Here is a 14,364-nt window from a genome sequence, read left to right as displayed (position 1 = left end):
GTAAGTCTATCTCTTTCATCAGGTAGGTGAAGTTTTCTGTCATGATTTCTTCTAATAGGCTTTCAGTATCTTGCGTGCTCTGTTCTTCTGGCACCCTGATAATTTGGATGTTGGTACGTTTGAAGTTGTCCCAGAGGCTCCTTACACTATCTTCATAGTTTTGGATTCTTTTTTCATTTTGCTTTTCTGGATGGGTGTTTTTTGCTTCTTTGTATTTCAAATCTTTGACTTGATTCTTGGGATCCTCTAGTCTGCTGTTGGATCTCTGTATATTATTTTTAATTTCAGTCAGTGTATGTTTAATTTCTGACTGGTCCTTTTCCATTTTTTTGGCATTCTCATTAAGATCCTCGAAGTTCTCACTAAGTTCCTCAGAGGTTCGTAGAAGATTTTTGAATAACATTATAACTGTGGTTTTGAACTCTATGTCCTCCATTAGTTTGCTTTCTTCCACTTCTTTCATTTGTGACATGTTTCTTTGTCTCCACATTTTTGGCTGACTGTGAGGACCCGCTGTGTCTACAGTGGAAGAACTGGTGTGCTGGAGACACCCTTATGGGGTAGGACTTGCTTCAGTGGGGCTTTGGTGCTCACTGAGTCTTCTTCTTGAGTGTGTCCCTTATGGATGTGAGGAGTTGAAATCTGGTATCTGACTAGGGGTACCCTGGCTCCTGGATATCCAAGTCAACCACCGTGTGAGTCCACCCAGCAGGAGCTACAGCAATACCAGCAGATTTCTCCTCTCTGTTTGGGGTTTGGAAGTTTTGGAGCTCTCTGACCCAGCTGCAGTTAGGTTAGGCTGAAAAAGCGCAGGTAATTCCTTTGCGCCGCTGCGCACAGTTTGGGTGGGGATGTAAATTGAGTGGGGCGGGGTCTCAGAGAATCACCAGGGCAGAGCAAACTGCAATGGCTGTCGTCAGCCATCTCCGCATCTCTGCGTCCCGAGTCCCGCGCTCCACAGCAACAATGATCCCCGCGAGCAGCTCTGTGAGAAAATCACCCTCGCTTTCCGACCTGCTGCAAGACAGTCCAGTTTCTCCCCGTAGGAGTCTGGGACCCCCCCAAGTCTCGCCGTAAATGAGTTCAGTGCATTTGAGAGCTTGTACCCCCTTCCGATTGAAAAAAACCATGCACCCAGGTACAGCCCGGTTCCTGCGCCTCCGTACCACTATTCTTGGCACCTCTACACCTCCTACCCAGTCTCAGTGCGCTTTTTTCTTTCCTTCTAGTTGTAGAACTTCCACTTGGCCAGCTTTCCCGTGGTTCTGTATGATAACTGTTTTGTCTTATAGTTGTAGTTTTAATGTTGTGGGGGGCAGCACGTACAGGTTTATACCTTATGCCACCATCTTGGTTCCTCAAATATGTTTTTTTTTTGTTTGTTGTTGTTAATCCTTACCCAAGGATATTTTTCCATTGATTTTTATGGAGAGTAGAAGAGAGAGGAAAAGACAGAGAAACATCGATGTGAGAGAAACACAGCGACTGGTTGCCTCCTGCGTGAGCCCTGACCAGGGCCCAGGCCAGGGAGGAGTCTGCAACTGAGGTAATTGCCCTTGACCGGAATTGAACCCAGAACCATTTGTTCTGCAGGCCAACACTCTATCCACTGAGCCAAAAGGGCTAGGGCTCAAATATGGTTAATACACAGGTTTATAAACCAATGGTGAAGGAGATTTATACCTTAAATTCTAATATTTGAAAAGGTGAAATGAATGCAAGTGTTAGATTTCTCTTGGCCTTTATTTTTAAAAAAGTAAAAACCTTGTATTTTTCATACAATGTCAGCAGGCAAAACTATGCCCCCAAAAAACATTTTAAGCATACTTATGAGAGGATATACAAATTCAAATGTTTCTTAACCATATGTGTGTGTGTGTGTGTGTGTGTGTGTGTGTGTGTATACTTTCACAGAAATTAGATGGGAAGATTAGTAAGAAAACAAAGTGAGGGCCCTGGTCGGTGTGGCTTAGTTGGTTGAACGTCATCCTGTGCACCAAAAGATCACCAGTTTAATTATTACTGGTCAGGGCGCATACCCAGTTTGTGGGTTCAGTCCGATGGGAGGAAAATCTCTAAAATCAATTTAAAAAAAAATTTTTAAAAAGAAAACAAAGTGAAGAAATTTAGTATAGTTCATCAAGTATATACCACTTTTTTATGCTAATAACACAAAGGAGAAAATGGTTTACAAATCACTTTGCATTAGTTTTTATTTTATTTTTTTAAGATTTTAAAAATTGATTTTAAACAAGAGAGGAAGTGGGAGAGAGAGAAACGACCATTGGTTGCCTCCTGCATGCCCCAACTGGGGATCAAGCCCAAAACCTGGGCATGTGCCTTATGGGGAATCAGACCAGCAACCTTTTGATGCCTAGAATAACGCCCAACCAACTGAACCACACTGGCCAGGGTAAGATCACTGTGCATTTAAATAACAATCATTGCTTCCTCAGTTTGACTTTGGGCAAAAAGTACTCAGTAATCAAATGTTTATCCCTAAGGACAGGGGATCATCTATTCAAATGTGAGACCCCACTATGAAACACTACCTCCCCTTTAGGAGTCCCCTCCATGTTTTTATAGAAATCTCTATCTGTAATTTAGGAAACCCAATAGTCCTTGTTACACTGATACATTGAGTTGCTATACTAAGTGATGACATACCTTTCACCTAAGGATCTCAAAATACTTTCAAGAAATGCTCTGAAAATCCTGTGGGGAAATCAACCAAAGAACGGAATCTATTCCAGATTTATATGTTGTAGGCTAGCAATTAGTCACATACCTACCTTGTCATAATAGTCTGCCTGTCTGGGCGCACATCCAATAAAATCTTCATTATCTGTGGTTCAAATCCCATATCCAGCATCTTGTCAGCCTCGTCTAATACCTGCATTAAAAATGTGGCTCGATTAGATATGAGAGGTAGCTAGTATGTATGCTCTCTATGAATAGAATACTGAGATAATTTTTTCTCATTTTCCCTATTACTTAAACCACTATTTTAACTTCTCCAGGAGAATATAAGACAGTGATGGCGAACCTATGAAACGCGTGTCAAAGGTGACACGTGAACTCATTCTTTTGATTTTTCTTTGTTAAATGGCATTTAAATATATAAATATCAAAAATATAAATCTTTGTTTTACTATGGTTGCAAATATCAAAAAATTTCTATATGTGACACGGCACCAGAGGTAAGTTAGGGTTTTTCAAAATGCTGACACGCCAAGCTCAAAAGGTTCGCCATCACTTATATAAGAGGTCTGTGTTTCCAACATAAATTGATTTGATTATTTATAAGTTGGCTAAGTTTCTAAATCTATTTAATGAAAAAATTGTATCTAAATATCCATGTGGATTTTTATTTTCTTTTGTACTTATCTACATTTTTCAACATTTATTAAAAAAAGCATTAAAATAAAATTATCTTAAAACCCTTACTTTAACATAGTAGAGGAAATGAGAAATGTTCCTATGATTTAAAACTATTATAGCCCTAGCCAGTTTAGCTCAGTGGATACAGCATCAGCCTGTGGACTGGAGAGTCCCGCGTTTGATTCTGGTCAAGGGCACGTGCCCGGGTTTTGGGCTTGATTCCCAGTTGGGGGCATGCGGGAGAGCCAATCAGTAATTCCCTCTCATCACTGATGTTTCTCTCTCTCTCTCCCTTCCTCTGTGAAATCAATAAAAATATATTTTAAAAAATAAAACCATTATAAAATGAACAGTCATTTGAAGAGTATTTTAATAAGAGTTCAGCTCTTCCATTATTCCAGAGCCTTGCTCCATGATTACCAAGTAGGTTATGCTTTTCAGGTTGACAAAGTTATTCATTTGTAGGTCATTCAATCTTCCAGGAGTTGCAATGACGATATCTACACCTTTTGTCAGGTCTTGTATTTGTCCATTTCTATCTCCACCACCATATATACAAACACTTAAAAAAAAAATAGAGGTTCACGTTCAGATGCCTTTGGAATTACATGCCCCTTTCTGAGAACTATCAACACCCATCAACCCATGCTGGTGTGTCATAAAGAGCCATCTTTACATCACTGTTATTGATTGGTTATAATTATATTGTCAGGGGTAATACCTGACCCACGCCAAGCCAATCAGATTCTTGAAATGTGTGAAAAATAATAGGAAAATGTATAAAGCTACAAATGATCAAGATGCTGATGCAGGTGCAGACAAAGAAATGACTTACTTTTTAAGACCTTTGTATGAATACTTAGAACATTCAGCTTGCACTTGAAGAGCTAATTCCCGAGTGGGTGTAAGGACTAACATGCCAGGGCCATTCCTTTTCTCTCTAGCTCTTCGGAGAGAAAAACAGACTATTAAAGTACCTGTCTCAGATACATGGTACATTGATTCAGTGCTTTTAAAATTTGTAGCAATGAGTGTCAAAGTCACATACATTCATCATAAAAGGGGGAGAAATATAGAAAGACAGTCAAACAAAAAAAATCCAAGGGCCCAAATAGAAGCCTTTTCATTGAATACGGCCAATGCTTTCCTATGTCAAACATTCTCTCACACAATTGTACTGAACATGATAATTTAAATAAATTGTTTCTCATGTTTCACTGTTAAGACCTTTGGTAGGTGCTATCTATTGCTTCACCAAAATGTTTTGTCTATTCATACTTTCACCAGCACAGTGAAAGTGTATTTCCCTGGGACTAGGCATTACGTTTTGACTGATACAATATGTCAAAGAAACTTTAAGTGAATTTTTGGTATCCATGTCCATTAAACCCCTAGAGAACCCAGCTGTAGAAATTCTTACACTGGTTGAGAGTCAAGGTGAATAAATCCAGGCATTAAGTAAGACAGTGTCTTCCCTGTTCCAGTTTGGGCTACTCCTATAAGATCTATTCCTTGTAGAACTATTGGCCATGCCTGCGACTGAAATAGAATGATAAATAGTGAAATCAAAAGTGCATTTCTTTGTGTCAAGTGTCCCTCCTATTCCAGTCCCAAACTGGTGATTTAACTTCTAACAGATAATGTTGGGGAGGGGGGGGCTGGAAATGGCCAGTGAAATATTAGAATTAAAGAATTATTCAGCATACCTGAATTGGTGTTGGTTTTTGAAAACCTGCCTTTTTAATGTTTTCCATAACTTCAGGATAACATTCAAAGGCATCCTCAAATTTACAAGTAGGATTGGGGATAGGACGTTTCTCACCATCTTTCAAGTCATCACACACTATATTATAATTTTCCTTCCTTTAAGGGAAAAAACAACAACAACACAGAACAAATATTATTGGTTTTGGTCACTTTACTCCCAAAGCAAGAAATTTTCCAGCATTAGTTCAGGTCATATCTAGAAATTCAATTGCAACTGATTAAAACCAGACTGTTAGTACAGTTACAGTAAATAAGCACATCTTTTTTCTTATCAGAATAGTTGCAGAAAGAAGGGAAAAAATTACATTGTATATGTGAATGGGCCAATAAAAGTTTCATGGAAAAGTTAAGAATAGAGCCTGAGCCTGAAGTGTGTGTGTGTGTGTGTGTGTGTGGCTGGGGGTGGGGTGGGGGGGGGAGAAAGCCAAGATATTAACGGGTCAATGGGAGAAAAACGGGACATATGTAATACTTTCAACAATAAAGATTTAAAAAAAGAATAGAGCCTGAAAATTATATGCTTCATGATTCAAAATTAGATTGGCAAACACTTGAGGACCAACATGTTACACACATATTTCCTTTTTCTAAAATTTTTTTTAAAAATTTTCTTAGGAAGGGAGAGGAGAGGGAGAGAAAGAGAAACTTCGGTGTGAGAAACATTGACTGGTTGCCTCCATCACACATCCCGACTGGGGATCCAAGCTGCAACCTTGGTATGTGCCCTGACCAGAATGGAACTGGTGACCTTTTGGTGCACAGGGGGACCCTCAGTCAACTAAGCCACACCAGCCAGGGCTTTATTTCTTTAAACCTCAACAATCCTGTGAAGTGGGAATTATTCCCATTTGGCAAGTGAGTATTAGTTACTTGTCCAAGGTCTGAACCCCATCCCAAACTCTAGAATAACTATTGTTTCTGCTATACTATCTTAATTTTCTAACAGGCGTTAATAGAAAAAAAAAATGTTGCCAATAGGACCTTTAATTCCAGACAATAAGGATTGAAGAGTAAAAAATTATTCTAGTATTCAGATACCAGATCAATTTCTTATGATTTTCAGTTGCAGAAATAATTCTCTAAAACTTCTATTCAATACAGCAGGCATCAACCACATGTGCCTTTTTAAATTAAAAAATTTCAAGTAAGCTGTGGTGGATGTTTCTCAGTGGGTAGAGCCCTAGCACTCAAGGGTTGTGGGTTTGATTCCTAGTTAACGTCATTAACCTGGGTTGCACATTCCATCCCTGACCCCGGTAGGGTTGGGTGTGCAGAAAGCAGCCAATCTATGTGTCTCGCTTTCTCCCCCTACCCCCTTCCACTCTCTCTAGAAATCAATGGGAAAAATACCCTTGGGTGAGGATTAACAAAAAAAGACAAAATAATAAAATAATAAATAAATAATTTGTTAAAATTTCAGTTCCTCAATTATAATAGCCACACACACACATACATATATATACACATACACACACGCATATGTGTGTGTGTGTGTGTGTGTGTGTGTATATATATATATATTTATTGATTTCAGAGGTGAAGGAAGAAAGAAAGAAACATCAATGATGCCTCACACTGGGGATGGAGCCTGCAACCTGGGCATGTGCCCTGACCGGGAATCAAATCATGACCTCGGGAATCAAACCATGACCTCCTGGACCAGGAGATCATGGTTTGATTCCCGGTCAGGGCACATGCCCAGGTTGCAGGCTCCATCCTGCAGGTAGCCATATATTAAGTGTTCCATACCTATATATAAATAGTGACTATTCTAGCAGACACAAATATAGCCCATTTTCCATCTTTGCAGAAAGTTTTATTACATAGCAATGCTCTAAAATATGTCAATAGGTTACCAAGTTTTCATTTTTATATGAAAGGTATAGACTTCAAATGCTAACATTTCAAATCTTTGCCCAAATTAATTTAATAACATAACTATTCAAATGCTCATTTGGAAAAGTAACCCACCTCCAAATGTCTATTTGCCCTTGTGACATTGACCTTGTTGTTTCTGACTCCATGTAAAAGTTTTTCTTAATTGGAGGTAAATCTGAGACAAAGGTGAAAATTCAGTTTGATAAATAATGACAATTTACATTTCATTGACACTTAAAGTAACACAAATCAACCAAAATACGTATCAAGTTCATCCATACAGTTTTAGACAATTGTTCCACACTTTGTCAGCCAGGCTTATGCCAGAATTTTTGTTTGTCTTTTAATTACATTTTTCACACAAGAAAGAGGTCTTTAAATTATAAAATTAAATATAAAAGAAACCATGCTTTGCAAGATCACAATGATCACAGTTGATGAATCTTCTCTCATATATAATAAACTGATTTTATCTTTTCTTTGAAGGTCTCTCCTATATTTAGAAATAAAATATTTGTCCTTATTCTACCCTCAGAAGCTACTCATCTTTAAGTGCCTTTATATCTCCTCCAAACTTAAATCCTTTTTCTGGTCACCCATCCCAAATCCCCCCAACTCATATATTGTTGGGGTGGCACTGGAAACTTAATATGCAGAAAGGTTGACTGCCATTGTGGAATTAATCATCATTAATATTTGTCATATTTAGTGCATTAACTTTTTAATTTTAAATAAATATATTGCTGCCTCATTCTGATAGACAAATTTAGTGCTCAAATTTACTCTGAAATTTGGTTATGGAACATTTCACTCCATATATAATTCCAAGTAAGAATTTCATTTAAAATTAAACAAATTTTAAAAACTCGTATCTTCTCAAGAACTGTACGCTTATTCAATGTTTTTCCCTTGTTATTTTGTCCTCGTCAGTCAGGATACTCTAAGATCAACTTTTGCTCAATCACAGCAATAATGTTAACAACTCATGGTCAGCATGTCTATTCCCTTCATTTCCCTTGGGCCTGATTTTCTATTTTATTAAACTTTTGCAATAAGTTACCTCAAATAAGACAAAGAGTGGGTAAGTTTAATATTTTAATTTCCTACTTATAGCATAAATCACAACACAGATCACATAGAAAGTACCATGTCCTAGGAAATAATTACAGCATTGCAAATTTGACTATCATTTTTCATAGAGACCTTATTACTTAAACCTACACATTTTACAGAGGATAAAAACCTCAATTAAGAGAAACATCAACACCACATGTAAGTGTTAGAATACAACACTTGCCTGGCTCAGTGGTTGAGCATCAACCCATGAACCAGGAGGTCACAGTTCAATTCCTGCCTGGACAGGACACATGCCCGGGTTGTAGGCCTGATCCCCAGTAGGGGGCATGCAGGAGGCAGCTGATTGATGATTCTCATCGTTGATTTTTCTTTCTTTTTTTAAAAATATATTTTATTGATTTTTTACAGAGAGAAAGGGAGAGAGATAGAGAGTTAGAAACATCGATGAGAGAGAAACATTGATCAGCTGCCTCCTGCACATCTCCTACCGGAGAAGTGCGCGCAACCCAGGTACATGCCCTTGACCGGAATCGAACCTGGGACCCTTCAGTCCGCAGGCCAACGCTCTATCCACTGAGCCAAACCGGTTTCGGCTCATCGTTGATTTTTCTATCTCTCTCTCCCTCTCCCTTCCTCTTGGACATCAATAAAAACATATTATAAAAAAAAAAAAGAATACAGCACCAACCTGCCCACTTTTTTTCCTCCCATTTCAAAGCATCTTCTCGAATTTGGTCCCAATCAAGTAGTGGCTGATCTTCTGTAACAACACTGTCATCTGTCCTTACATCTCTTCGAAAAGAAGGTTGGAATGCAACAATATCTGTTAAAATATTTTTACCGAATTAGTTTCAAAACAAATCCTACCAGTACAAAATCCTCAAAACCATTTTACTGCTTTGTGTTTTAATAACCTGACAATAATGCTTGCAATATAAAAATCTAGGATTTTAATGCTATAGTACCATGACAATTCTGGTCATGGTTTTTGTCATCAGTTATCTACTTCAGATTTATGAAATGTTTTGAAATGTAACTTATTGGAGAAGTTAAATAACATGAGAGCCTAGTGTCTACTAATAAATCACACATATCACTTAATTTTTATTGTAATACTGTGAGTTGAGTTTACTCCAGGTTAACAGATGAAGAAATGGAGTCTTAGCCCTGGCCAGTGTAGCTCAGTTGGTTGAGTGTTGTCCCGTGCACTGAAAGGTGGCTGGTTCTCAATTCCTGGTCAGAGCACATGTCCATGTTGCTGTTTCTCTAGCCCAATCAGATCTGAGATTTTTAAAATACCAAATTTATTAGGCAGTTTTCAAAGTCAGTCACGTCCCAGGGAAGTGACCATAGAGACAAGAGGCCAGGACTAATATTGCTCTATCATTAATAGAAGTATGTTTAAAAGGCTAGTTTGTTTTTTCCCAGTCATCTGTAGCTAAAAGTAGAACTGCTAGGCTTCACCAAGGAGGTTATGTGTTTTCATTTGAGGAAAATGTATCCTGGAATTCCACAGAAAAAAAATTCTATAACAGACTAGATTTAATGATGGCAACCTAAAGCTTTATTATCAGGAAAAGCATCAGCTATAACATGGCTTATAATACTGAATGAAATTTTAAAAAAATTTTACAGGGCTTTAGTGGGCAAAAATCACTTACCGACTCTGGGTTGTGAATTGTAATTTTGTTGTTTTTTAACAAGATTATCTATCACTGCTTTTGCTTTTGTCTGCATTGCTTTGCTACCAAAAATTTTGATTTCTGCTTCAGGGCACCCTTTTATTACCTAGATTCAAGGGAAAAAATTGGTATGATTGAAGTCCCCTTGCCACTCACCCCTCCAACAATCACTCAAATAATATAAAAGTGTAAGTAAGTATAGTACTGCTATCAGTGTCTGAGGTATTATGAAAGGCTTTTATGCAGAAAAGGTCATGAACACACAATTTGCATTTTAGAAAGATTGGTCTGGCCACAGTGGAGAATGGTTAGAGGAGGACCACTGGAAGCAGGATGCTTCATTTAGGGAAGAATGTCCCAAATGATGGGATTTCCCTTGAGAAATACAGGAAATAGAAAGGACTTAACAATGATGGGCTGGTTGTAGATTAATGAGAAGTTAGTAATCTGAGGTTCCTGGCTTGGGAACTTGGTGAGTGATGTGGCTGCCCAATGACTGGGAAACAGAACAGCTCAAGGTTTGAGGAATGGGGGTCAGGAAGGGCGTATCAGATAGTCCCCAGAGATCTCATTCTTCAGTGACGCTTCTCTCTAAAGATTTTTACCTCCACCCTGGCCGGTATGGCTCGCTTGGGCATCATCCCATGCACCAAAACGTTGCGGGTTTGATTCCTGGTTAGGGCACATGCCTGGGTTTCAGGCTCCATCCCTGGTAGAGGGCGTGCAGGGAGCAGCCAATTGACGTTTCACTCACATCAATGTTTTGCTCACATAGATGTTTCTCTCTGTCTCCCTCTCCCCCGCCCCCCGTCTAAATATCAATAAAAGATTTTATTTTTTTAAAAGATGTTTACCTCCATGAGTCAAAAAACTGAGACCTGGAATGGCCCATAGCTTAGGTGAGTTCTTGAAAAGAATGGTAGTATAAAGAGCTTTGGCAGCTTATCTAAGTTACCACGGTATGTTAATAACTGAACAGAAACGAGAGTTATGAATAAACTATGCATTTTGGGATTTAAGAACACAGATCACGTACCTGTATTTTAGTGTTTGTTGCACTTTGGATGTCTTTTATTTTTGACCCACCACGACCTGTTTTTAAAAAATAAAGGAAAATAATTTTTTTTAGCCAAGTTGAAATCAGTAAGAGGGATATACCTACTTTCCTCAAAGAACCTTCTCTAGTTCTTGCCCAGATCATTCAAACAAAGGCTCCTGGGGTCCAATAACCATTTTCAGTTTGGAAAAAGGAAAGCAAGCATTTTCTATTCCAAATTTTGGTGAGTGGAAAAGGCTCATTTTCTAGACATAGATACTAAGGATTCATTAGCAGTCCCAACAAACTAATTAGATCCAAGGATGTGGAGAAATTAGAACCCTTACACACACCAACTCAACAACAAAAAAAATCCAATTAAAAAATGGTGAAAGGTCTTGAATATATATTTCTCTAAAGAAGACATACAAATATCCAACAGTCATATGTGATAAGATGCTGAAATCATTAGGGAAATGTAAATTGAAAATCACAATGAGAAATTACCTTATAAGTGTTACAAGGGCCATCATCAAAAAGATAAGAGGTTAAAAAAAAAAAGGTAAGTGTTCTGGAGGATGCTATGAAAAGGGAACCCTTGTGCACTGTTGATGTGAATGTAAATTGATGGAGCCACAATAGAAAACAATACAGAGGTTCCTAAAAAATAAAAAATGGAATTCTAGTATAATCCAGCAATCCTACTTCTGGGTATTTATGCAAAAGAACTGAAATCAGGATCTCAAGGTGATATCTGCACTCCCATGCTCATTTCGGCATTATTCACAACAGCTAAGAGGTGGAAACAATGTCAATGTCAATAGATGACTCGATGAAGAAAACATGGCATGTACACACAATGGAAGTTTTCAGCCTGAGGGGAGAAAAAAGAAATCCTGGATTTGTGACAACAGGGATGCACCTTGAGGACATTATGCTAAGTGAAATAAACCAATGATGAAAAAAAATAGTGCATGACTCTACTTCTATGAAGGATCTAATGAAAGCTAAGTAAAATGGTGGTTGCTAGGGATGCGGGATAGGGAAAATGGAGAGAGATTTGATGGGTTGGTTCAGCCATGCAAAATGAGAACATTCTAGAGGTCTACTACACAAAACTGTTCTTACAGTTATCATTTTGTACTGTACACTTAAAATTGTTATGTGTAAAGTTGTATTTATTTTGAAAAATTGGAGTCAGAATCAACATCAATTGTTCTTATAGTTAACAATGTTGACCTGTACACTTAAAATTGTGATGTGTGTTATATTGTAAATCAGTGAGCTAAACAGAGGATGCCTTAATTAATCAGTAAGCCAAATTTTAGAGTCTTTTATTACACCAGCGGGCTCAGAGGAATACTGTTTCCAGAGTCCAAGCAAGCACATGGAGGAAGCTTTTCCCTTTTATACTCTTCCCAGCCCTTTGTCTCCCAAATATGGATTACACTTCCGGACCTTTTGCAGGCCTTGCTTGTAACCTGAGCTTGTAACTTGAGCATAGTACATTTCAGATAACTGGAGTCCGGGAGTAACCAGGGACCTGCGGAGCTGCTCGAGAGGTCAGACAGCTGAACCCACCCTCCCTATTATTCAGGTAAGCAAGCGTGTTTTACAAAAGCCAAGAATAGCCGGGTTAAAATTTCAAACAGCAGTTTTTACAAAATGGAAGAAACATGAACGAGATGGCCTATGCTTCATGTGTAAATTAAAGTTGTGTTTATTTATTTATTTTTATTTATTTATTTTTAAATATATTTTTATTGATTTCAGAGAAGAAGGGAGGAGAGATAGAAACACTGATGATGAGAGAGAATCATTGATTGGCTGCCTCCTGCCCACTGGGGATCAAGCCCGCAACCCAGGCATGTGCCCTTGACGGGAATTGAACCTGGGACCCTTCAGTCCACAGACTGACGCTCTATCCACTGAGGCAAACGAGGTAGGGCTACTTATTTATTTATTATTGTTTAAAGCATTACATGTCCCCCCGACCCCCAATTGAACCCCTCCCTGCCACTCCCTCCCCACAAAGTTGTATTTACTTTTTTTAAAAACTGGATCTAGAATGAACATCAGGTTGGTGCTCTCGAGCACAGTGCTTCATTTCACAGGTGCTCAATAAGTGTTAAGTGATTTTTACTGTAAACCTAGTAGTGGCTTTCATTTGTGGAGCATCATTCTTCAAATCTTTGAGCCTGAGCCACCCTGAGAGGTCAATTACTCTCTGGTCAAGCAACTAGTCTTATATTGCTCTATTTAACAGCAGCCTACAAAATCTGTTCTTTTTTTCTTTTTTTTCAAAAGAAGTTAAAAAGGGGGTAAAATAAAATGTTGGCTCCCATACTTGTCAATTGTTGGAATTCATCTTCAGACTTGATGGCAATAAATGGAACAAATCTAAATTCCAATAATTTCTAAATGCTTTTCGAAAAAGAATTTGTAGGACTCTAGATATACTAAGAAAAAAAAATGCCGTTTTCAGCAGATAAGTCATATTTAAGTTAAACTATGTGCAAGATATGGCTAATGATCTGAGCTGCCCTACATCTTCCACCTCCTTATTTGTGGTTAATGGCTCCATATGATGCAGAGATTGATTTCAGCACTGCTGTATTGTTCATTTTGGGGTAAGCTGTCAAAGGCCTGATCTTTCATTCCAAAGCTTTTTGGAAGTCTTCTAAAAGTTCGTACCTTGGTTGTGGGCACTTCCCCAGTAGGGAGTGTGCAGGAGGCAGCTGATCAAAGTTTTTCTCTCATCGATGTTTCTAACTCTCTATCTCTCTCCCTTCCTCTCTGTAAAAAATCAATAAAATATATTAAAAATAAATAAATAAATAAATAAAAGTTTGCACTCCCACCAGCCCTCAGACTGAAGGGTCCCAGGTTCTATTCTGATCAAGGGCTAGATCCCCAGTAGGCGGCGTGCAGGAGGCAGCCGACCAATGACTCTCTTTCATGATCAATGACTCTCTTTCATCGTTGATGTTTCTATCTCTCCCTCTCCCTTTCTCTCGGAAATCAATAAAAACATATTAAATATTTTTTAAAATAACAAATAAAAACTAAAAGTTTGCTCTCCCTAAACAATGTCTTTGTAAACATCAAAAGGTGTGCGAAGTGATTTATCATTCTAGTCCCAGAAGATAATAGAAATATCACCAGGGATGCTCTTGCCGAGGCCCCGCCCCTGGCCGCAACCATTCTCTTCCGGCCCTGCCCCCCGCACACCCATCCTCCCGCTCTCACCGATCACCACGCCGACCCAGTCGTTCTTTAGTCCAAAGCAGAGCGGTGGTTCCTGGGGGCCATCAGCCACAGGCTGCTGAGGGCTGGAGGGCTCCCTCCACTCGCCGCCTCTGCCGCCTCTGCCGCCCCTACCGCCCCTACGGCCTCCTCGCCCTCTTCGATTCGGCTGCTCCGTGGGCCTCCCTTCCGGAGTCTGGGGCCCTGCCGAGCTTCGCTGAGAAGCAACGACCCAGGAGGAGGCGTTGGCATCGGCTCCCTGCCTAGACATGGTGCCTCGAAGGGAACCCTGCGCCG

At 39.0% G+C, this 14,364-nt stretch overlaps 1 protein-coding gene and 1 non-coding gene across 2 annotated transcripts in view; one reads left to right on the top strand and one right to left on the bottom strand.

Annotated features, from left to right (window-relative positions):
- DDX43 (DEAD-box helicase 43) overlaps positions 1-14,338 on the bottom strand; it is a 22,122-nt gene extending 7,784 nt beyond the window's left edge. Inside the window, exons 1-10 of the mRNA XM_015569424.1 lie at positions 14,071-14,338; positions 10,822-10,877; positions 9,765-9,891; positions 8,792-8,926; positions 7,120-7,201; positions 5,088-5,244; positions 4,802-4,920; positions 4,217-4,327; positions 3,802-3,943; positions 2,793-2,893 (exon numbers count right to left, since the gene is read on the bottom strand). Of these exons, the coding sequence (XP_015424910.1) occupies positions 2,793-2,893; positions 3,802-3,943; positions 4,217-4,327; positions 4,802-4,920; positions 5,088-5,244; positions 7,120-7,201; positions 8,792-8,926; positions 9,765-9,891; positions 10,822-10,877; positions 14,071-14,338 (1,298 nt within the window). The remainder of the gene's footprint in view (positions 1-2,792; positions 2,894-3,801; positions 3,944-4,216; positions 4,328-4,801; positions 4,921-5,087; positions 5,245-7,119; positions 7,202-8,791; positions 8,927-9,764; positions 9,892-10,821; positions 10,878-14,070) is intronic.
- LOC102775176 overlaps positions 6,628-14,364 on the top strand; it is a 15,793-nt gene continuing 8,056 nt past the window's right edge. Inside the window, exon 1 of the transcript XR_001515254.1 lies at positions 6,628-6,639. This is a non-coding gene — a transcript (uncharacterized LOC102775176). The remainder of the gene's footprint in view (positions 6,640-14,364) is intronic.

This window comes from Myotis davidii, unplaced genomic scaffold (genome assembly GCF_000327345.1).
Source record: "Myotis davidii unplaced genomic scaffold, ASM32734v1 scaffold104, whole genome shotgun sequence".
In the NCBI taxonomy this organism is placed as follows: Eukaryota; Metazoa; Chordata; class Mammalia; order Chiroptera; family Vespertilionidae; genus Myotis; species Myotis davidii.
This window is presented reverse-complemented; position numbering and strand designations above follow the sequence as displayed.